Raw genomic sequence first — 25300 nt, 5'->3', positions numbered from 1 at the left:
GAACCTCCGGGACAGCATCCCCGTTTGCCCCAAGGTCACAGCTCCTGCCGGAGCTCGCCAGCCCCGGCGGGGACACAGGGGGGTGAGCCCTCGGGGCTGAGACCGCCGCGCGGTGGGGCGAAAGGGCTCGCGGCAGGGGATGAGATCACAATGGGTGGGGGATGAAAGGCGAGGGCGCCCCGGGCCCGCTCCGCGGGCGCCGCCGCCGGACTCCGCGCCCCGGAGGGAGGGTGCACCCCGCAGCCCGGTGCCACCCGGAGCCCGGAGCCGCGAGCGCGGAGCCGGTGCCACCCGGGGACCCGGGCGCGGCCGCGGGAGAGGCGCTCCCAGCGCAGCGGGCGCAGCGGAGAGGGCGCTGTCCCCGCCCGGCCCGCCCTGCGCACGGGGACAGCACCTCCGCCCTCACCTCCGCGCCTCCAGGTCCGCCCGGGCCCCCTCCCCGGGCCGCCCCCGAGCACTAAGTTGGCGGGTGCCTATAAAAGCCTGTGACGGCGCGACCGCGGACACACCGTTCTGGCCCCGAGCAGCCGCCGCTGGACTCGTGCCAACTCCTACCCTGCCGGACCCGCCGCGCCACCATGTCCCACCACTGGGGGTATGGCCCAGACAACGGTGAGTGCGCCGCGGAGCCCAGCTCGGCCCGGCCCTGCAGCTGCCGTGCAGCGCGGCGGCCCAGGTGCCCCGTGCACGGGTTGCCCACCGCCCAGCCCCCGCCGGCGCCCGGAATCCCCACGTCCGGCACGCACAGGCCTGAGGGGGGCGCAGCCTCCGCGTCCCGGGTCCCAGCTGGAGACCGTCCTACCCGAGGAAGGGTTGGAGCAGGAAATCTTAGGTGTTCATGGCAGGGAAATTAGGGCGCCCCTGCCCCACGCACCCACCCGTCAGCAACACCTGTGGCTAAGGCTCGCAGCACCAGCGGTCCCGGGGCATTTCCTGGGCCCGTCGAATTCCATTGATTCTTCAGTTTTCCCTTCATCTCTCGACTCTAACGGTAGGAGGTCACCAAGAACCGGGCTTTACCGGAGACACACCTGGGTTCTCCCGGGCCAGCAGACGCAAGAGAAAAAGATGCGTCTTTGCGGGCTTTGGGACTTGCCAGGTCGTGGGGATCCTGGTCATTCCAGGAGGGGGCCCGGCCTGAGCCGTGACTCTGCCCTGCATCCAGGACCAGGACACGAGGGCGCAATCCCGACGTGCTGGGATGTCCTAGCGAGCTCGCACGTCCCAAATCCCAGCCACAGCCTGCGTCAGGGTCTGCCCCATTTCCCTTGCTGCGTTTCAGCAAACCCAGCACGAAAATAGCGAATACTATATGGCGCTCACTGCTTGTTCTAAGAGCTTTCCATGCGCGCATTCTAGTTCTCCTCAACAGTTTCTACGAGATAGATGCAGTTGTTACCCCACGATACAAATGAGCAAACGGAGACACGGTGTGTAGCCAGAGGTTATTCAGCTCAGGGTGCCGCCAAAATTGGAAGCGAGCAGACTGGCTCCACAGTCACTGCCCTTTCCTAGGGGTGCCAGTGTGCCCGTCCCCACTCTGGGGTCTCACGTCTCTTCTCCACCCTAGGACCCGAGCACTGGTTCAAGGACTTCCCCATTGCCAATGGCAAGCGCCAGTCCCCTGTTGACATCGACACCAAGGGGGTGCTTCATGACCCCTCGCTGCAGCCTCCGGTTCTTTCCTACGAGCAGGTGACGTCCCGGAGGATCATCAACAACGGTCACGCTTTCAACGTGGAGTTTGATGACTCCCAGGACAAAGCAGGTCAGTGTTTAAAAGGAACTGGCTCCTTTTACCCAGGAGCCATTTCCCCGACTGAAGGGGAGCACTGGGGAGCAGGGCAGGAGTCCCCTTCCCAGCAGGGAAGAACCACTCAGGGGACCTTCGTGGGTGCCAGGCTCCAAGGAGCAGGCTGATTACTCGGAGGGGAACTGGGGCCGTTGCTCTGCTGGAACAGCCCTGGTTTCTCCTACGCATTGAATCACTGAGATTTGCCTGTGAAAAGTCACGAAAGGCAACGTCCCCTGGCAAGAGAGACCCAGTGGTGAGATTTGCAATATTAGAACTTTTAAGATTCTGTCTAAAGTATTTGTTTTCCAGAATTGATGACTAGCCAATAAAAAATACATTTCCGTGTGATCTTCAAAGTAGCAGTGAGGGCAGTGATGAAAGGCCGACAATTTAAAATACTGAGATTCTTGGAAACATTGTAGTTATGAATATTTTCTGGGCATTGGGCTGGTGTGGCAATAGGAGAAGGGACTTAGGGGTCAGGGTGAAAAAGGTGAAGGGATTAAGAAGTACCAATTGGCAGTTACAAAATAGTCACGAGGATGTAATGTGCAGCATAGGAAATATAGTCAATAATATTGTAATAACTCTGTATGGTGTCAGGTGGGTGCTAGACTAATCAGGGAGGACCACTGCATAAAATATATAACTGTCTCACCACTATGCTGTACACCTGAAACTAATATAAAATAATATCAAATGTCAACTGTAAGTGAAAAAAACTTTTTCTAATAAATGGGGAAAAAAGTGGCAATGTCTACCCAGAAATTCTTTCCACAAATGAAGATGTTTTAGAGTTGGTGGATGTAGTTGGCCCACGACTGACAAAACCAATTACCGTAATGTATTTGTAATGAACTGTTTACAGGATGCTTGTTGAGTGCTTTTTTTTCTTATTTAGAAATAGGAGAACATCCCCTTCAGACACAGGGGTGGCCTTCTTTGTCCACTGGTTGATTTTATTGCCAGTGACCTATTTTCCCGAGAGCTTTCCTCTGAAGGTCGTGGAATGAATAGTGCTGTGAACACACTGGGTTGGTGGTGGTGTGGGAATGAGGGAGGCATGGGGGCAAAATGAGACAAGACAGGGAAAACATTCGCTAGTGCTGTCAATATTTTGTGGTAATGATCTATAGTACTAATATATAAATGTAATTATAACTGTTATAGTCAAACTGACTGTTCTTTTTCAGTAGCTATCCAGTATATCGAGTATAGTTTTGGAAAAAAAAAAAATTCCTCCCTCCTCTTCGACTTTTGAAAAGTTTTTGACACTTAACTCTCTGAAATAATGATTCTGGAAGAGAGTTCGATGAGGGTAATGCAGAGATAGTGTCCCAGTGTATACACACACACACCACACGTACACGCACACACAAGCACATTCTAGCATACTGTCATGACTTATTAGATTTAGTAGTTCACGGAACACACTCCTTCAAGATCTCTGCAGCACAGTCTTCCCAAGCACACCTCCCACTCCAAAGAAACAACGCCCCGGTGATTAAGTTAAATGTAAGGGAAACAATTTCTTTCCTTCCTGTAGAGAACATGGTGTGTTTAGATTATAGTACGGCATGGCCCACCGTCTTGGCAGCATGGTACATATAGAAAGGATGCTATGAAATTTTATGTTTAGTTATTTAAAAACCAAGAAGTGAGCTACTTCAGTCGGTAGCAGTCAACTTTTTTTTAAGGAGACACAGTGAATGTATGTTTCATTGTTTATAGTGGGTGTATCTGTCATATACCTCGTTGGAAGCTACATAGACTCCAGTATAAAATTACATGCCCATTGAGTGCTTGAAGTATTTTTTGGAACAATGAGAAAACAAATGTTTAACAAATGGAACCAGATGAGGTAACTCCCTGTAGTCCTTACCAATTTGATCATAAAATAAATTGTCGCAGTAATACGTATTATTGGAAAGTGGATTTCAGCATGGAGTCTTGCAGCTGTGAGCATAGACTGGGGGCAGACAGACCTGGCTTCAAGTCCCTGCTCTGCCACGAACTAGCTCAGTGGCCCTGGAAATGACAGTCACCTGACCGCTGTAAGTCTCAGTTTTCTTAAGTGTAGTATCCATCTCAGAGGAAGGATGAAATGGGACACAGGGTATGAACACGTAGCCCAGAGTCGGGCATGTAAGAGTTCCTCAATAGGAACCATGGCTGTTTCATGTCTACACCTCATCTGACTGCATTTATTGGGCAAGCACTATTGCTGCTGCACCTCTGATAAGATTTCTGAAGAGAGTTTTTAGTGAGCTGTAAGATGACCTCCCATCACTTGATGGCATTTAAAATTTGTATTTTTGTATGTTCCTCAACATGCCATTTGTCGTATCGAAGCATGCACTGATTTTATAGATGATGCTATTACATAGCAATATGTCTTAACATGAATGTGTCAAGTTCTGCTGGATTTCTACACGAGCAGGAATCATTCCAGCGAGCCACACTTTCTAACTACTTCCGGTGAGCAGCCCATATTATTAAAGCAGTGGCCATGCTTAGATGTGAAATGTGAAAACCAAGTGTTTTAGATAGGGGCTCACACCCACGCCTTTAGAGTCACATGTATTATTCACTTAGTTCTTATATTAAATCAAATCCTTACTAACAATGAAATACAAGACAAGCTGGGCACCCAGAGGACAGGATGGAGGCCTGGTCCCTCTGCCGCATCCAGAACCCGTGCTGGGAGTGCCCACCATAGAAAGACACAGAAGCAATGGACGCAGCAGGCACTTTGATAAGTACAATGAGGAAATGTTTCAGGGAAACGTGGGAACATGCGGAAGCTTGGGAGTCAGCCTGGGTAAGTCAGGAAAGACTTTCCAGGGTGAGTAAGGCTGAGGCCTAAGGGATTCCGGTGTCTTGGAGGGGACTCCAGGCAAAGGAAGTCAACATCGGGACTTGAGAGAACACAGTACCTCCCCTGGACAGGCAAGGAGGCTAGTAAAACAAGGGAGGCCAGGAAAACCGGGAGGAGAGGATGAGAGAGAGGCCTGCTCTTCTTACTGTGAAAGACTCCTTTGTAATGTTTGCTGTTGTTTGGGTTAAACAAAGAAGCATTCTTTTTTTCTAGAATGCGGAATATATTAAATATTGATATCAAGGGAAAACACATCTGCAGAATTCAAACAAACAAGCAAACAAAAACCACCAATCATGCCATGCAGAGAAACCCTCTTTAGTCTTCTTTTTAAGATCCAAACTCTCAAGGTAGAAGACTTGATGAGTTGACACTCTAGTTGAACCCACTTAAAATAAACATGAAGAAACAGAATGCCAGAGTTTTAAGTACCTTGCTTATCATCTCCTTCCCGGTTTGCTGGAGTGAGACTACAGGACAATCACTTAGAAATAGAAATTGAATGAGAATCTTAAATGATAACCATATTTAACATTTCGTGTGTCTATACCGTGTATATAAAAAAAAAACTGATATGCTTTTCTGTACACTCAAGTCTAAAAATAATTTATCATTTTGGTCACTAAGTTGTTTTAAATCAACAGTTTAACATCACTTTCTGTTAGAAGTTATTTTTTGTGGTGTTAACTTTATGTTTTATATTTTTTGCCACTTATTTTCTACACTTAAATCCTTCAGTTCATTCCCTTTATTTTTCCCCTCAGTGACATTTCAGTCTTCTAGAACTCACAGATTCAGATTTTCAAATATATATTCTAAATATTATCTCAGACCCAAACTTAAATACTTGGGTATCAGGAACTGAACTGGCAGAATTTATTGCTACATTTAAGCTTGAGAGAATTATTTTAAAATGCAGCATTCATTAACTAGAAGCTCTCATCAATCTTCTAAATGCCTTTAAAAATAAACCACCTTAAATTAATGAAAAATGTTAATCCTGTTAGGATTTTTTTATTATTAAAAAATAACTCTCCCTGCTTGAGACCTTTTATTATAATACTAGCTTTATCTGAGAGAAAAGAATGGTAGTCAAAATTACTAACTCCTGCTAACTTATTAACTTTTATTAATGAGTGTAAAACTCTCCAGCTTTAGTAGAGGCAAATATCATTGAAAACTAAATACCTGAAATGTTGGGCCAGCCCATGCACAACTGTCATATCATTTCTGTGTTTTAGGAGTTGGAATATTTTTATCTGTTCATATGAATTCAAGAAACAGGAAGGAAGGGAGCTGAGTTTACCTGGGCCGACGGTGGTCTATATGATACACTGAGTGTTCCTACGTCAATCCTGCTTGGTTCCCAGGGACTCGCTTTCCAAGCTGTAAACCTTTCCTCCCACAAACAATCTTAGGTTAAAAGGAAACATAACAACAACAAATGATAGGGCTTGTCACGCATCCTGTAAGTGGTGTGAGCGGAACCCTACCTACCTACCAGCTGACCAACACTGTATTTAATTATATTCATATCAGAAGAGTTTCTTTTTTGACTCTTGTATAGTTGTCAAATACTTGACACTAAAAATTGTGTTCTCTTGAATTTGAATTGTGTTTGCTGCAGTCCAAGTCACTGCTAAACATTTCACTCCTTTAAAGAAATGGGAATGTGGGCATCTTTTTCTCAGGTTTGTCTACGTTGACTTTCATTTTCTTCGCTTTAGTGGGTAGCTCTTCGATTATTGGCTACTGCTAAAAAAAAAAAAAGCAAAACAGTAATGCATGATTTAGTAAATGTCCAATTAGTCATAGAGAAGATTGTTCACCTGCTAGAAATAGTCTCTTTATAGTGGACTTATTCATTTAAGTCATTAATAGGAAATCCCCTAAATGTTAATTTTAAACCAAAGATTACTGGGAATAGTTTATTTGTATTTTGGATCTAAGAGATATTGTTGATATCCAGCAAGGTGTTTAGTTTGTTATTTGGATGCATCTTATATTAAGTAGTAATATAGTGATTTGGAAGAAAGCATTCAAAAATGTTTTCAATTTTAATTTGTATAGGTAGTCTGATTTATTTCAGTTTTACCACAGTGAATGTCTTAATTTTCACAGATAACGCATATTTTACATAATTTTTCCACTTAATCTGTAATAGGAAGACAGATTACTCTATAATATACTTGGTGCCCATTTTATGCTTTATATATTTAGTTTGTACAACTGATGGCACATCATGAAAATTAAAATCATCTGGACCTCTTGGTGTTGCGATCTGGATTTAAATTAGGTTTAATAGAAAACCCATTTCTGTTTTTCCACCCCGTGGGGAACACATTTCTGTGGTGCAGTAAATCATTGACTCTTTAGAGCCCCACCAGCCTGGCTGCATCTTACAGGGGAAAAAAAATATGCCGTCAGCAGTTCCTGCTATTTTTTCAAATTATTTTTTTTAAATAACGCATTAGAAACACAGGTTTCGTGGTAAACAGCAGTAGTTTAGAAAATGGCATGTGGCAACCTAAATCAGTCAATAAGTAAGTGGGTCTGGGATATAGCATCGGCTTTCTGTCTGCCTACCAAATGTGCCTTTTCTATTTCTCAAATAAAAAGACATAAGGTGCCTTTATTAGAGTTTACGGCAATTTGTTGGTGTAACAATGTTTCTGAGGGACTCGGTTGTCTAGACTCCATGCTAAGAATTAGCTAAGAAAGAACCACCTAGTTGAAGAAGATCAGAAAGGCTGCTTTTGATAGCAATTAAACTTTAAGAATTAAATAATCTTTTCTACTTACAATGGGCTTCCAATCTACATAGCAAAATAGCTTTATTTTAATTGGCGTTTAAACAGGTACCTGGTAATAATAGGTCAGCACTGAGTGTGTTAATTATTGGACCTCCGAGTATTTTTTTTTTTTTTTTTTTAGTATCAGCAAATTTTGTTTAATAAAAACTCCTATACACTCTTGCCTAATTCTAAAAGTTATTTGAAATAAGTAAATTTGGATGGAACTTAAGATCTGTAAGGGAGTGTGAATAGGAATAAGAAATAGCAATAAGCTTTATTATCTTTAAAATTTAAGACTCTGAGGTGATTCTTCACAGGGAAAGGAGCTACATTTAGAAAAATCATTTGTCTCGGAGGCTTACTAAGGTTTTAACTTATTTTGGCACTTGGTAGAATTAATGATGTTACAAATGGTTTTTATGATCAACCAGCCAGTTAGTTAGTGGTTTTAAAAAGTTATTACAAAGGAGTTAATTTCAATATCAATTTGTTTCATAAACATATTTTTTGTTTTAAGGGTATATCATTATGAAAAATAGGAATTCTCTCATTTTTGACAAAGCTTATTTGGGAGAATAAGACTAATTCTTTCCTTATAGCATTATCAGATTAAACAGACTTTTACAATAAGTTGTTAAGTTTCAAAAGATTTTTTTTTTATCAGAATACATGCAAATTCATGTTTCTTAACAGATCTATAATGTAACACCATTTGTAATTTTTTTTCGTTCTTCTTTTTCTCTGCTGGCCTATTGTAAGGCAGAGCTGGCAGCCACAGTTTGTATCAGGAGCTATAGAAAGACCCCACCACCTAACTATCCTCCAGCCAGCTTTATCTTTTCTTCAAACAGATGAATGGCTGTTGCTATTATCTAAGCATATTTAGATAAAGTTAAACCAACAAACTCCGTTGTATGTACAGAATTTGTGCTTTTGTTTTGCAAAGAAGTAAGTTTGGGCTCATTATTTTCTAGCATTATAACCCAAAGCTAATAAAATATACTTATAGGAACAGACATTTTAATCCCAGTTCTAGAGAAATAAAGTTGAAATAGTGGAACTCAACTAATTTTAAAAGCTTTAAAATATATTGGTTAAATGCCATTAATATACGTAATTAAGTAAAAAGGTTGTTTGGGGGGCATTTTAATCCTCTCTTAAGACACAACTTGTTAATTATCTATAGACAAACTATGTTCTAACAATGTGATTTCTACCGTGTTTCCCTGAAAATAAGACCGGGTCTTATATTAATTTTAGTGATGTAATCGACAATTGAATGTGCCCGTTTTACAGGTGAGGAAATTAAGGCCAGAGGGGTTAAATAAAAAATGAGAAGGGAACAAAGTTAGTGAGTAGCAGTGACAGTCCAAATTCTAAGGAATTTGGAAAGTCTGTGTAAGGAAAATTGAATTTTAGACTGTTAAGATCAAGAATGCTTACATTTCAGAAATTATGGCATGTAGGATGGTGGGACAGTTATGGGGCTACAGTAGAGAGAGGTTCCCCTGTTCACAAGTGTGTGCAGACCAGCACTGGCCAGCAGCCACGTGGCCTCGTTTTTTGGTGACTCACAGGAGGAATTCATAGTTCCCTTAAAATGTCCTTTCTTGATGTTGGAGACAGGAGAATGTCCCAGAGTGGGGATTCAAACCCTGGGTTAAGAAGATTCTTGGCTTCATATGGGAAGGAATTCAGATGTGAGCCCATAGAGTTTAAAGTGAAAGTAAGGTTATTTAGCAGACAGGTAAGTAAGAAAGGAAAGGAAAGAGCACCCCACAAACAGAGTGGTGGTCTGTAATCACTCGTGGAAGAGAGGCCCCCTCTGCCTGCCAGGCTAGGGTTTATATGTGTTTCTTGTTTCCGTGGAAAACTTCTTGGTATGGCGAACTTCAGCCAGGTACGAGAAAAGTAAGGGCAGGTTTACCCTTAACTTTGTAAGATACAGCCCGTGGCTAGTTTGTATTCGAGGGGAATGGACATTACAGTGGAATCTCTTTGCTCAATACGCTTTGGATGGTCAGTTCTGTGTGATTAATGTCTGCCCCAGTTCTGTGTCTGGCAGCACGCACGCAGCAGGCTTGGAACCCAACCTCCTAGTTCCTTAGTCTGTAAAAACAGCCTTCAGGCCACTTCCTTATATCGCTCTGACCTTGAACCTGTGACCCCAGAGCAAACCCCCAAGAGAAGGGTCACTGCCCTCAGAAAACAGATGGGAGAGAATCCAACCTCCAGCCAGCACACCTGAGGGAAAAACAGCTGCAACCATTTCCTGCAGCACCATGGGCCAAACCTGAGCCTGGATTTTATTTTCAGAGAAAAAATGTTGCTCCAGTTACAAATTTTGTAATATTGAGCAGTGTGTGTGTTTCATGCGTGTGTCTACACGTGTATACACACATTTACACACACGTGTTTTTATAACTTGCAGTGCTGAAGGGAGGACCCCTTGCTGGCACTTACAGGCTGAGTCAGTTCCACTTTCACTGGGGTTCATCTGATGGGCAAGGTTCTGAGCACACTGTGGATAAAAAGAAATACTCCGCCGAGGTAAGATATGCTTTTGTTTTTCCTTCCAGGGAAAAGTATCAAGTGATGTTTAGCATTGATTTCAAAAGCTTAATTCTGTAAATTCAACTCAAATAGAGGGAACCCCTTCTCTTACAAAGGACCTTCCCCCCGTACTCATCACCTTATTAGTGATATTACAGTTAACGCATCAAAACATTCTCTACCACCTGCAGGGGAGCCATCTGCACAGAGTAATGGAATTCAGATGGGAGGATCCGGCTTTAATATAAATCTAGAAATAGAATTTGTGTGTGTTCCCTCAGAATATGCAACTCTGTCTGAAATCACTTGCTGTCTTGCCAAAGTGGATACTTAGAATTAAAATGAAAGAGACTTTATGTTTTAAAGGGATCCACTTCCTTCAGTAACCTCCAGCTCTGCTGACAAGGTCACTGGGGAGAGCTGGCAGGCTTTTATTGTGTAAATCACAGTTTGAGGTTCTGTGTCTCCTCGCTGTAGCTTCATCTGGTTCACTGGAACACCAAATATGGGGATTTCGGGAAAGCTGTGCAACACCCTGATGGACTGGCTGTGTTGGGTGTTTTTCTGAAGGTTAGTGAATGGCCAACTTCCTTTTTCCCCCCCTCGCGTTTTCAAGAAAGATGAACCAAACAGCACATTCTACCAAGAGCCCAGGAAATGCCTTTGGCTCTGCAATGTTTCCAGGCTTACTCTCCCCTCCATGGCTGCTGGTAGCAGGACAAGGGAGGACCAGAGCCACCTGAGAGGTATTTATTAGGTGCGAGGAAGACGGATATGTGACGTGACTACGAGTTTGTGTGTGTGTGTGTGTGTGTGTGTTTAATTCAACCATAAGTTAGATGGTGGTCTTTCATGATTGACAATGCTAAATGAAGATCAGGCTTTGGAGGGGAGAAGGACAGTGGCCCCACACGGGAGAATTTCAGGCGACAATGGGACACGCAGGTGGGGCTGCCCTCTAGACAGTTGTAAATCGAGTGGGGACCTGTCTGGGCTGCTGAGTCATGGGCACTGAAGTAGGATAAGATGGAAGCTACGTGAAGTCATCCAAGGGACACATGAAGAGGACGGTGAAACGGCTGCTGAGCAAGCAGCCCTGAGAAACTGCAGAGGGCAAGGCATTTCGGGGAGCGGGAAAGAGGCTAATTAAATGATGAGAGAGGAACACAAGACTCCAGGGTGATGCTGGAGGCGGAAGGGCAGGAGGACGGCCAAAAGAAGAGAGAGAGTTTCCAGGGACGGAGGGCAACCGTGGCAGATCCCGCGAGAAGGGTTAGGGAACTGTTGACCCGTGTTCTGTGAGGTCACTGGTGACACTTGAGAAGGTCGTATGGGGACTGCAAGGGCAGATGCTAAGGGCCGCCGTCAGCACAAATAGGGAGTCACGGTGCCAGTGTAACCAGACCAAGACCGGTGGGCGCCCCGTGGTCAGTGCAGCTCTCGGTTCACTACTTGGAGACATTGTATGATAGAGCTGCCCACATCCAAACTGGTGTAGGACCACCTGGAGTACACTGTCCTGTCCCTTGTCTTTTCGCAGATCGGTGACGCTAAGCCAGGCCTACAGAAGGTCGTCAGTGTGCTGGATTCCATTAAATACAAGGTACAGTTGAATTTTCTGCCACCTCCAGAGAGTACCTGTTTTCCACACCCAAAATTCCCGTGGTCAAACTGAATCGTCAATGTGTGACGTGTGGTGTTTGGATGAGCTGTTAAGAAAGGTAGAATGCTGCTCACATATGCACGCATCAGAGATGCTCATGGATGCAAGGAGGCCGAGGTATCATGTGGTCACGTCAGTCTCTCACTCACCCAGCAGATGTCTGCTGGGTACTTCCGCTGAGTACTTTCACTGAGTACTTCCGCTGAGTACTTCCGACATGCCAGTGACTCCGTGATCCTAGGGAACCTGATAAGGAAGGCCCGGCTTCATAGAGACTTACGTCCTATGACCTCACTGAATTCACCTGTTCCGTGTTTCATCCTCCTTACACACAGCGGCGTTGAGGTCACTGAGCAGCTGTTTAAATATTGCCACCGCTAGTGGCAGCCCTGGCTTTGGAAAGCTCACCTCAAACTGAAGCGGCCTCTGTCTTCGGAAGTGTTCACTTGTTACTCCTAGCTTGATCCCCTTACAGAATAAACATACAGAATAAACCTGATCTGAAAACACGAATTCAAAAAGAGAGCTGTACCCCGGTGCTCACTGCAGCAGTAGTTACAACAGCCAAGACATGGAAACAGCCTAAGAGTCCACCAACAAATGAATGGGTAAAGACGACGTGATATAGAGATGATAGAAATAGAGATAGGAATATGTAGTGGAATATTACTCAGCCATTAAAAAAAAAGAATGACACCTTGCCATTTGTGACAACGTGGGTGACCTTGAAGACAGTAGGCTAAGGAAAGTAAGTCAGGTTCTCTGCTGGTATCTGCCAACCTGTATTGCCAAGTTAGCTGTCTTCTGTTAAGCTCTTTTTATTTTCTTTTCCAATGAATGTGGAACCTCTCTTAAAACAAAACAAAACAAAACAAAAGCTTTGTGGCTGTGAGAGGGGAGTATCTGTGTTGCCTCGGTCCTACTCCGGTCACATGACACGTTTAACCTGTGTATTTGCCTTGTGTCAGGGGCAGAGCGCCAGCTTCACTGACTTTGACCCTCGCGGCCTCCTTCCTGAAAGCCTGGACTACTTGACCTACCCAGGCTCACTGACCACCCCTCCGCTCCTGGAGTGCGTCACCTGGATAGTGCTCCGGGAGCCCATCAGCGTCAGCAGTGAGCAGGTCGGTTTTCCAAAGAGGGTGGCGTGAGGTGTGGGCGGAGGCCTTGGGGAGGTGTCACCCTCCGGCTCCTCTCTGGCTCTGGGACCCCTGTCCACAGGCTGACAAATGAAGAGCATTCCGCAAATATTGGTTGTTACTAACCATAACCTAAGGCTGTTTGCTTTTCACCCACAACTGAGGATTAAATGACAAAGGTGTGTGTCCCCTGATAAATGCTTTTTGTGAACTCTGAGAAAATGGAGGCTTGGAGCAATGAGACTTCCCACTCAAGATTGCACAGTATCGATAACCTCCAGCCTCTGCTCACTCACCTCCGAGCTTACAGCAGTTTCATTCATGTCCGAGTGCATTCTGAATTCTGACTAAGGGGAGAGTCATGCCTTGCAGAAAAGGAATCTATTAAAAGTCACTGCACATTACTGGAGCATCTGAGCCCAGACATCTTGCATTCCCATCCGGTGTGGTTTGTGGTGGTGGTCAGATGGTGCACTTCGTCACACCCGGGGATGTAGCTTGCAGTTGACTTCGTGAGGGTGACTGAAGGAATACTCCTCCTTCACTGAGATCAATTCTTGCTTAGGGAAAGGGAAAAAACTTTGTAAACCAACCTTGAAGAAGTGGGGGGTGGGTTGAGGGGTGCCGGTGTTCATCGGGGGCCAGTGAGCAAATTGAAAAGGGACTAAATACAACCAATGACAGGACTTGAAATGCCAGCATGGGCACATCCAGCCCCGTGTTTCCGTGTGTTTAATCAGAGATGCTGGCGGTCACTTGCAGACCCCCGACCACTTTATCTAATGGTGGGCGTGCTGTAGTTTATCTTCCCTGGGGCAGAAAACAAAACTTTAATTTGCATCTAAAATTGTTAGTATTATTTTACATCTCAGAGGTAATTCATAGGCTTTTGATGTTTGACTATAAAATTAAAAGGAAAACAGAAAGTTAACTGAAAAGGTCCTTCCAAACGACAGCAACGATTTTGTGTGTATTTTATAGAAATTGCTTCGTTCTATGGAAGCATACAAGGATAATCTGTATACAACTATATATCTATTGGGAATCAAATTAAATGGTGAAGGCGGATACATGGTCCTGTGACTAATGGAGAATGTATTTCAAGAGACAACACAAGCACATAAGTCAATGCTATTGTGAAACTATTATTTTTAATTTTTTAATGTTTTATTATGTCTTTTAGTTGCTGGCATTCCGTAAACTTAAATTCAATGCGGAAGGAGAAGCTGAAAAACCTATGGTGGACAACTGGCGCCCGACTCAGCCCCTGCACGGCAGGCAGATCAAAGCGTCCTTCAAGTAAGATGGTTCCAGAACCCGAGTCCCCACGATGAACCTCTGGGTTTCCCTTTAGCTGAGCACAGATCTACTGGGTGAACTGCACTCCGGCTGCCTGGCATCTGGTTTTCTAGATCCTTCATCTCTCTCCTGATGAGCTTACTACTAAAGCCGCAAGAGGTAGACCAGTTGTCATGCTTGACAGGCTTGCTTTCTCATGGTGGTGGCCTTTCTGTAACACAGAATACAATAAAAGGTATAGGAAAGCATACTTTGACAGTTCACAGCACGGGCTGGGGGTGGGGAGGAAATGAACACTCCACTAAAATGCTATTTTTAATAAACAAAGGAAAGCGATTGAGCGCAAATCTGTATCATGAGATAAATTGGGCCATGTAATATAAATCAGGTAAAACAGTCACAATTCTTTGTAACGTAAACCAGACTAAATGTTTGTGACTGCAACATGCTGTGTTAAAGAAAAATTCCAAAATTCTTATATATTTGTAGCAAAGTTATCTTAAATATGAATTCTGTTGTAATTTAGTGACTTTTAAATTATGAAGATGTAAATGAGGTATTATCTGTAAAAATTGTTATAATTATAGTTGTGATACAGAGTATATTTCCATCCAAATAATATACCATAAGTTAATAAATGTTGTATTTTAGATATATTCTCTAATAAAATCCGGAGTTCTATTTTGGGTGGTTTTATTTTATGCTGGCCAGTGGGTAATAATGGAGGAGCAAATATCTACTTTTATAATTCATGTTAGTTCATTGTTAATAATAAATCATCGTAGTTGGCTTACTCATGATTGAAGGTGTCTCCACAAAAGAAAAAACCCTGAAGGCCATTTCCTATTTGCATCAGGGGGTGAAGGTAGAATATACTGAATTAATATATGCTCTTTGGAAATAAAATAAATGACATCTCAGTCTATTGTGGTTTAAGTCATTTTTTAGATTTCTTATCTCTAACCCCACACAGGCCCACACAGACAGTGCCTGGGTGACTGGGGAGTGGCCTGGGTCTATCTGTACGATGTCCCCTGGTCCATGTCAGCCCCTGCCGTGGAGTGGCTCACCCGGGCTGGCCCTGGCTGGCCTCCATCGGTGTCTGCTGACAGCTGTTTCATCTGGTCTTTGGAGAGACCCATAACTGAGCTTACTCCCCCGTCACCTCTGGTTGCAAAGTCCTGTACTGTCCTATCATGACCTAGGGAACAGAGTATATGAGACGCCCTTGTCACATGGGAAGAATCACACAGGCGCAACCTTCCTCTCCTGACCCAGTCACATATCCTTGCTTCCCTCCCCACCCAGATTTGATTCTGAAAGAAGGGGTGGGAATGAGGACATTCGTGCTGACAACTTTCTCCCTCTTCCCTCCCCCACTTCACACTGGCTCAGAAAGCTGGCTGTCCTCTCTTCCTGGAGTGTTCCTTACACTCTGCTTCCTTCTGGAAGAACGTTCACCTGGACCCTTCCCTAGGGTCCTAAGAGCAGACGAAATGCACAGAAAGAAAATTGGTTTCATGATAGAGTATGTTGGTGATGGTGACAGAACAAAGTGAATGAATGTGCTTAATCCCACTGAACTGTACGCTTACAAATGGTTAACATGGTCAATTTTATCACAATTTTTATAAAAACATCAACTGGAAATTACTTTGATATTATCTACGGTTTCATTATTTACATCTCTCCTGTCTGTTGAAAACAGGTATGTTCTGTACAAAACAAACATATTTAGATGGTCTGGGTTCAGTGCCTGGCTTTTTGTCCCTTAAGTGCACGAACTGGGGCAACTTCCTTACCTCTTTAAACCCCATTTCCTCAGCTGTGAAATGAGGACTATAATACGAGCTGCCATTCAGGTTCTTGTGAGCTGATCCATGTAAAAGACATACTAGCCCTAAACAAATCAGCTGCCATCCATAGGAAGAACTGTGGACCCCAAAAGCCACTGAGAAATGAAATCTTGAGTATGGGTTGTCTCCGACGAGGCAGCTGCCGACCCACAGCCACAAGTGACGTCATACATCTCCTTCCTGGGTTCCTCCTGGCTGTCAGGTACCGTCTGTGCTCCATTCCTGGTGAGGCCCCACAAAGCCACGCCTGCCATGGTCATTTTGTGAAGTCTTTTTATTCATGGGAACCCATAAACACTAGATGAAGAACCAGCATCTTCCCCATTTGCTTCCATGTCTAGAAAGCCCTTAGGCAACCAGAGAAGAAAATCCCATTGCTTCCGTATTGCATTGCCTTCTGTGACCATAAACTTTTATTGGTCAAGTAAGCCACACTTGAGTTCCTCCCCGGGAGCGGGCAGAGCTAGTCCACAGCTCCTGGGCACAGTGGTGTCAGAGACAAGTTCCAACTGCCAGAATTCTCTCCCTTTTTCTCTCATCTTTGCTTTAATTTAAAATTTTTAAAAAGGGAGATAGATGATGAATCTATTTCTGACTGACAGTTTTACTCGTTTGATTATGGACCACTCTGGGGGAAACGAATGACTCTGGAGAGACAGCACTTTGTTAGCTTATCTTAGCCCAATGTGACATGAACAACAAGTAAATGTGAGCTTTGAGGAAAACGATGGTTCATATGCATCATTGCCATCGACAGGGGTTAATAGGTACGGTGTCAGAAACAAAGGAACCTGAGAGTGTTTTGGAAAACAGAAGGAAGTTTACCCTTTACAGTCCGACTGTGTGACCTTGAACTAGCTGTTTAATGATTCAAAGCTGCTCCTTCATGCGTAAGATGAGGATTGTGATACATAGCAGAGGGTTGATGTCACAGTAAGTGGGACATGGGCTAAGAGCACCGTGTCGCCTGGCTCAGACTGAGTGCTCTCACACGTACATTCGTAATAAAGTCAGTTTTCCCATCAGACAAACCCAAGGCCATACCCTCGCTGAGGACCGCATCAGCCTCCACCTGGCCGACTCAGGCAGTATGAGGTAGACATTGCATGTGAGGTCGGCCAGGCTGTTGATGTTGGAACCCCAGCTCTGCTGCCTTTCACCATGAGAGACAGGTGAGGCATGTAGCTGCTCTGGGCTTTGGTTAATTCACCCATTCAATGGAAATCATTAGGGTACCTATCAGTTGGGGTCGTTTTTCGAGGGTTTAAAGAGATAACCCAGGCAAAACTCGCTCATGGCAAGTGCTGAATAAACGTCAGCCGAGGTGGTTAACATCAGTGACTCAACCATGAGGAAATCCGTTTCAGATGCAGCAGTCAGAGTTTGCCCAGGCTCGTGGAAAAGCATAATCACATAGGTGAGGGTATTCTGCCCCCAACAACCACACCGAGCTTTCCACTTCAGAACAAACGTCACGCCCGGTGAGATGCCTGAGTCTCTGAGTACAACGCGAGGAGTGCCACAGCGACATCTCCAAGGCTGGACACCATCCAGCAGACAATGGTCCATGAGCTGTAGAATGACAGTCCTGGAATGAGACACAAGCATTGGATGCATCCCTTGGTGTGGAGACAGAGCCGTCGGGGGCTGACTTGGCACCACCATTGAGTTTTCTGCTGACTACAGAATAGTTGCTATAGCCATAAGGTTACGGCGTGTCCTTACAAAATTCCACTGTCCTCTGAATAATTCATTTTATGTCTGTATGGAAGACAATCAACTGACTTTAAATGTACACTAGTAAGATTGCTGTATCTGAGTCTGCATACCAACCAGGAGACATTTATATTCATGTTTCAATTTTCAATGCTTCAATCTTACCTGAGAGAAAGCTCAGTCTGAGATAGACTCTCTCTCCAAATGTTTCTTTAGCTCTGAAGGATACCTACATTTACTCAAAAAACATTCCTTGGGCATAACTCACTGTCGCTGCCTGCAATCAGCTGTTGCCTGTGGGCAAATTCCACGGGCGATGGAGCTTTGATGGTCTCTGATTCTGTGTCTTTGTGTCAGTCCTGCTACCAGTGAGGAGATGAAAGAGCCGCCGTTGCAGTTGGGGCTGGGCACCCGCTCACTCACCGCCAGCCTCGCCAGGGCTTTCAGCTTAAGTCCATGCCCCATGACCTTGGCAGCTTAAACCATGACCTTGGTGTGGACCTCCTTCAGCTCACACAGGTCGTGCTAGTCTTAGGAAAAAGGGGGGTTGGTCAACTCCTGTCTCTGTGCATTATACTTGCTGGGGTGTCCCACCCACTGCAGAACCGTCTGTGCTCCACAGGGCTGAGGCACAGGGCACACACACACACACACACACACACACACACACACACGTGTGCACAGGCTCCTGTCATCCTCTCCAGGCTGTTTGGCCCCATGCTGTGGGCAGCTTAGGGTCCAGATAGACAGAATACAGACCCTTGTGCTGCTTTTCCTTTCACGGTTCCTTCTGGTTTTAACCACTCGCCACTCAGTTTACGTGTTCTTACAGACGTGAATTCCAGCCAGGCCAGTGTTTCTGTGTCCTTTTCAAAGGCAGATTTTCAGCTTCTACACACACTCATTTAGTTGGTAGCTGTGTGAGGCCCTGTCCAGCTCTGTTCCTCCACAGCAGGTGAGCTCCCCATTCATGTGCAACCCCGGCACGAGAGGGCCCCCCTCCATCCACTCACGCAGCAGTTGACCATCTGCACTGGTTGGGGGGGCTTCTGTGACACAGCCCCCCGCCCCCATGAGTGGCTCAAACACTGCAGTGTCTCAGTTCTGGAGGCCAGACCTCCAAGGCCAAGTGCTGGCAGGACCTCTGAAGGCGCTTGGGGAGTTTCTGTTTCCACCTCTCTCCTGCCTTCCCATGGCCCCTGGACTTGTGGCAGCGTCACTCCAATGGCCACAGGCTGCTCTCCTTCTGTGTTTGTGTCTGAATTTCCCTTCTTTATAAGGACAGCAGTCACATTGGATTAGGGGCCCACCCTACTCCAGTGTGACCTCGTGCTCACTAATTCCATCTGCCAAGACCCTGTTTCCAGACAAGGTCACATTCTGAGGTCCTGGGGTTAAGACTCCAACGTATCTTTTTTTGAGGGGGAAGGGACACAATTCAACCCACAACACCACTTAAGTATCCTTTCACATAATATTTGCGTGACATGACAAAGAGAAATTATATTCTTCCGAAATTCCACAATGCTCCCTGTTTGGGCCTACATTGTAATTTAATTATTCTTACTGCCTTCTGAAAAAAAAATGTCTGGAATATGTACGGCAAGTTTTAATGACTGCAGCAGGAATTCAATATAAATTTCAAAGCGGGGCACCATCGAGAGTCCCCCTGTGTGTTTATGTTGTGTGTAAATTTATGTCTTCACAAGAGGCCCACGTTTTCACAGAATATTTGAGTAGGTGCCAAACTGCACAAAATAAACCCTTGTCAAGCTACACTCATGTCCCTGGTGCTTTAAAACGTATTTCCCTAGAAACTTTCATTCGGGGAGAAGCAGTGAACCTCACGCCTTCATCCTGTGTTTCACCCGCATTTTGTTTTGCTGGAATCTCAGTTACTGTGAGTGCAGAGCTAGTTCTAGACGCCTCAGAATATGACACTGCCACCCGTGTGTCACATTTCTATAATCTTTAGATAGAGTTCAGCTGTAGCAGCTTTGTCAGTTGACAAAGATACTTTTGGTATATAGTAAGCAGGGCACGAGTTCTGCTTAGTGTCAGCTCCTTCCGTCTTTGAGGAAAAACCACTGAGTTTCAAACTTCTTAACTGTCTCACATTCTGGCACACCTGGGTTTCAGATACGTTTCTTATCAAAAGAATTCTGAATCAACACTTGATGCAATTTTTCCTGTGTTCTCCAGGGACAGGATGCAAAGCATTAGACTTGTATTGAAATGACCCGGGGTAGAGAGTTAGCCAAACCCCACGCTGCTGTTGATCCCAATTAAATTGGATCCCTAGGTTAGAGGTCACAATCATGCTTCCAGGTCTCCTCCCAGCCCAAGTTGTGTCCCCAGCGTCCTGCATTCTGAAAAGCAGCATTTGGGAGTTCTCTGTGCACCAGTGACCACCTGTGGGGCTGAAGAGCTCAAATTGGGGCCACAAAAAGCTCTGGAATACAGATTTCTGCCCCAAAGAGAGAACACTGAGTAGGTGAGACTGTCAGGCAGACTTTCTTTACAACGTGGACTAGAGACTGCAAAGAGGATTATCTGACAGTCAGAGGAGAAAATACGCAGCACACAGAGCCTCTGATACAGAGAGAAGGAGAAGCCGTGCCCAGAGCTGTGGCGTCTCTGACAGCGCGGTTTCTGTCCTGTGTGTAAACTATGATCCTCCCTTTTCTTAAGGTGGCCCGAGATATGCTTTCCTGCCTAACACACGCACAGTTAGATCCCTGTGTTTCTGTGCCTGTTTACTGGGCCCTTCCTCGAGGCTGGGCTCTGCTAGACTCCCAAGCTTCCAGGAACACCCAGGAGAAATCTTTTACGAATTCTTTCAAACAATCTAAACAAGTGACCACTTCAGTATGTCTCTTCCATTCAGATAGTAGCAAAACAGGTTAGTTTCTACTTCCGTGTCCCCGAAAGACTTTGTAAATGGATTTACACACCTACTCGAGCCGCAGGGGGTGGCATCCCTTCCTTTGTGCTCTGCTCACATGGAAGACACGTGACCTACAGTCAACAGCGGAAATGGAATGGAACGGGGCTTAACAACATTCTAAGGATTTCTCTACAGTGCCATTGGTTTTCTTCTTCCAAACAAATGTGAGCAAGAACTACAGCCATATGTCATAGCTCTGCGACAGCGTGCTTGCCTGTATTTACGATGATATCTTAATACATTGTTGGAGTTGGAACTTGGTCAGACCAGGCACTCGCTCCAGATATGCCCGGGAAACAAACTAACTTCCTTGAGCCTCCATTTTGCCATCTCAAAAAATGTAGGTAAGAACCTTAAAAGACATGTTGTGAGAGCCAACAACGATAATGCATTTGGAAATACTTAGCAGAGAGCCTGGCCCATGACTCATCAATAATTGTGAGTTTCTTTCCTCTCCTCCCTCCCTCCTTCTTCCTTTCCAATTCTTGTTATCAAAAGAACCACATGCTTTCTCATGTATCACTTGATCTTTATAACCATGTGATAAGGAAGGTATTACTACCATTCCGACTTTACCGATGGGCAACTAAGACCCATGGGGATTGAGTAAGTCACTTACTGTCACACAAATGGAAAGAAACATGCCTATGAAACAGTGACACACGGTAGGCATCCAGTCAAAGCTTGCTGACCCTGAAATCATACAGCCTTTAAGAGAAATACTGCTTGTTTTCCACATTCTTGGATCCTACGGCGCTGAGTAAACGTGTGTGTGGCATTCCATATAAGTATTGTTCACCCGTCATTCATTTATCTGGTATTTATTGAATATCTGTGATGTACTAGGCACTGTGCCAAGAAATATTAATAGAACGCAAAGCTTGTCCTTAACGCAGTTTGCCATTTTCACACCCCAAACTTTAATGTTAGAACATAAAAGCATTGATTAAACATAGATGTTTTTCCAGATTGACTAAAAAGAATCTCAAACTACTTTGGCTGAAAAAATTTCTCTTAGCTACCTCAGTAAACCAATAAAGGAGAGAAATGTGTTGGGCTAATAATACAATGTAACTGGAAAAGATTGACCTCAGTTGTGCATAAAGACTTTAAAATAAAAATGGCAGACAGTTTAATAGCATGTTCAGATAAAATAGATTATTTAGAAAAACAAACACATAAATAAGCCAGAATGTGTGCCAAGACTCATGGGTACTCACTCAGTGCAACAGGATCCAAGAATGCGGAAAAAAGGAGTATTTGTCTTAAAGGCGGTATGATTTCAGGATCAGCAAGCTTTGACTGGATGCCTACCGTGTATCTCACTGTTTCAAAGGCATGTTCCTTTCCATTTGTGTGACAGTAAGTGACTTACTCAATCCCATGGGTCTCGGTTGCCCATCGGTAAAGCAGGGAAGGGTAGCAAGACCTTCCTTACCACATTGCCATGAAGATGAAGTGAGGTCTCCTGAGAAAGCACTTGGCACAATGGCAGCGGGCAGTAGCTTTTCAGTAAATGCTCGCGGGATCTGAAGCACGTCACTTTCCCTATGATTCTTAGAATCAGACTGGAGGACTTTGAGAAAATCGTATGTGCTTTCAAGCTGAAAGTCCTTCCATAGCCTTATCCAACACATACTGTCAGACACAGAGAGAGGCAAACCTTTTGGCAGAGCATATAATAAAGAAAATGATAGCAAATATCTGAAAATAAAAGTAAATGGTAGCTTGTGTGATAACATTTTAGACCAGTTGTTCTTAAATGTATTTGATCCAGCAGCCAATCACATGCCCTATTTAGAGTAATAAAGTTTAAATCTCTCCTAAATATAGTAAAGCAATGCATTCATCCTATAAGTAACAGTCAATCAATTTAATCTCATAAATAGGAACAAATACACCAACGTAGTATGTGGTGTAAGTGTCGACCACTCTGTAGTTATTACATGTAGATTAAATTGCACCCTTATTTATTTTAAATGTATGTCCATCGGCTTCTGAATGGACATTAGGCAGTGGGTAGAATACAAATAGTTGCAAGTTGCAGCGCGACACTGAAGCAGAACACGAGTGAATCAATAAACCTCAGCCGAAGCTAAGCAGCCTGTGCTTCTCATGTCCTGGGGAAAGTCCGCTGATTTTCCTGAGGGGGAAATGGGCTTGCTTTCCCCTCACCCGTGCTCAGGTCCTTGGGTGTCTCGGGGGACCGAGAGCTGTTGGGGTCGCTGCTACGGAGCACGGGCCCATGGGGGTGGGAGGGAGGCCCCCTGCTCAGCTCTCCGCCACAGCGTGCTGCTGATACTGCTGAGGCATATTGCCAACGTGGATGTGAGGTCAAGGAATAGTAAAATGGAAGACGCAGATCACCCATGAAGGGGTGAGGTCTGTGCCCAGCAAGGGCTGTGCCGGGGGAGGGAAGGGCTCAAGGATTGCGTGGGGACTGGCTGGACGAATGAGCTGAGAAGTCCCTTTCTGCAGCCAGGGCAGCGTGGCAGAGCAGGTGGCCAGCCTGTGCCAGGAAGGAAGGCCTGACGCTTCGCCTAAACCCACTAGATGGGTCCCCGAATGGAGCTTGGCCGCGGGGTATGATGATTCTTTGTGCAGCCGACTGGATTTATTAGAGACTCCGTTGTAAGCGACTTCAAAAGGAAAAGGTTCTAGTAGAAAACACCGTGAATGCTTTTGGTTTTAAAAGAACAACTTGTCCCACCAAGCAGGTTCCTGCGGACAAATTCCTACACGTACCCTGTCGGTTAGATCAGGAGAGGGACTGGGAATCCTCCACTAGGTATTTAGATACTTAGTTCTGGTCTCTCTAAACAGCCGTCCAAAGAGGATTATAGGAGGCCAAGTCCAGTGGCACAGTTTCTGGGGACGTCCTGATCTGCTCAGATGCATCCTTCACCGTGTCTAACTCCAGCTTCTAGCACCGTCAGGAGTTGCTGGTGTGGCAGGCCTCTGTCTCCACGCCGGGGACCAGGATGTATTTATTACCAGACTCTGTGCCAGAGAGAAGGCTCAGCGCCTGTCGTCCTCGAGTTCTCACAGGGACATCACCAAGGAGTGGGCGCCTCACAGGACCTCGGGAAGGGGGTGCTAGAGGCCTCAGCTCTGCTGAATCTAAGTCCCCTGAATAGCACGCAGCCTGGGAGCCAGCGGCAGTAAAGCCTTTTGAGCAAAACTTGCTCTTAAAAACGGTGAGAAAAATTCTATGAGAAGCCACATTTATTTGAAGCGGAATTCACACAAATTCAGCGTTTGAGTCTCCGGTAGAATCTCAGAAATGGGCATTTGGAACTCACCATCCTTTTGAGGCTTCTGTCTAACAGCAGTAATTTTTGTGTGTATGTTTGGGTTCCATGCTGTGCCCCCACCCGTTTCCTGTGATAAAGTTGAACAAAGGAACACCGGAAGGAGTGAGGAACTGAAGTGGTCGCCTTGGCTGTATCCCTGGCACCATTCTGCTCTTGCCGGGTAGGTAGTCCTGCCTGTGGTCTGGGGGGGAGGGGGAGTTCAGTCTCTCCCGTGTCCGGTGGGGAGCCCTGAGTGGTCCAAGGTCAGGCGGCCCCACCCTCTGCCATGATGATTGGCATAAGCTGTCCAAGGTCAAGCCGAGCGAGGCAGGCATTTCTCTGGCCACAGGGGCTGATGCTGCAATGGGCACGTGGCCCAGTTCAAACTGATGAGGTGTGACTGTTGGTTGGCTGGGGGCAGGGAGTGTTTGCTTTTCAGAGAGTTACTCCAAGAAGTGTTCTCTTCCTGGTATTGGGTGCACGACTGTGACGTCTGGCCCGTCTGAGCCATTCTGCCTCCATGAGGGGGGTCCATCTGAAGACAAAGCCAAAACACAGCTGAGGGAGACACAGTTGAAGGAGAATAGGAAAATGAGTGGAAACGCTAAAGCCACCAGCACCTCAGGACCCAGTTACATGAGCCAATCAACCTCCTTGTTACAGTTCAAGCCATTTCAGGAAGGCTTGTCAGTGACTCACGGCAGAAAAACTCTAAATGGCATTAACTGTGATTATAAGACCTTTTAATTTTCGCTTGTCCTTAACATTGATCAGAAAGAGTTTGCACAAATGATTCATGCAAAGAAATTTTTTGGTTTGATAGGTCAGCTCTATCTTGAGTAGAACATAAACAGGGTCATAATTTAATATTTGATGACTTTGATACTGAAATCTGAACACCACTGAAAGGATTTTTAAGTTTCCTCTTGTAAACAGAGCTCAGGTTTCTGAATATAAAGATGGGGTTAATCTCACGTTAAAATCATTGTACCAGGCAACCAGACATATAGTCAGACTATTTAAAAAATGGTTGAAAATGTGCTCAGATATCAACAATTCTAATAACTGCTTATTATTTCCATTGTCTTTTCTGGAGACCTTTAGGAACTTTGTTTTGCCTTGACAAAATCAAGTATCAATGTTTTCTGGAAATAACTGAAAAATCAACAAGCCTATTAATTGGAGGGGTCTCCATTTATAGTTGCCGTGGTGAAAAAACATGAAAATACATGCGTTTTCAAGTAAATACTCAAAAAGTTTAAAACATCTACCCTCTCCTTTTTGTAGGAAGCACAAGTTAGATGGGCAGCAAATCGTAAACTCCTGATTTAGCCGGCACATCATCAATAATGAAATCAGCTGAAGC

The 25300-nt window shown here is 45.0% G+C and overlaps 1 protein-coding gene across 1 annotated transcript; it reads left to right on the top strand.

Moving 5' to 3' along the window:
* The first annotated feature begins 228 nt into the window (after window positions 1–228).
* Window positions 229–15042, top strand: CA2 (carbonic anhydrase 2). Its single transcript, XM_074318976.1, has 7 exons — window positions 229–612; window positions 1571–1768; window positions 9900–10018; window positions 10499–10591; window positions 11562–11624; window positions 12653–12808; window positions 14007–15042. The coding sequence occupies exons 1-7, from the start codon at window positions 579–581 to the stop codon at window positions 14124–14126; spliced, it is 783 nt and encodes a 260-aa protein (XP_074175077.1). The 5' UTR covers window positions 229–578; the 3' UTR covers window positions 14127–15042.
* The last annotated feature ends 10258 nt before the right edge of the window (window positions 15043–25300 follow it).

Source organism: Rhinolophus sinicus, linkage group LG14 (genome assembly GCF_036562045.2).
Source record: "Rhinolophus sinicus isolate RSC01 linkage group LG14, ASM3656204v1, whole genome shotgun sequence".
NCBI classification, from domain to species: Eukaryota; Metazoa; Chordata; class Mammalia; order Chiroptera; family Rhinolophidae; genus Rhinolophus; species Rhinolophus sinicus.
The sequence above is the reverse complement of the archived record's forward strand: the minus strand, read 5'-3'. Positions and strand labels throughout refer to the sequence as shown.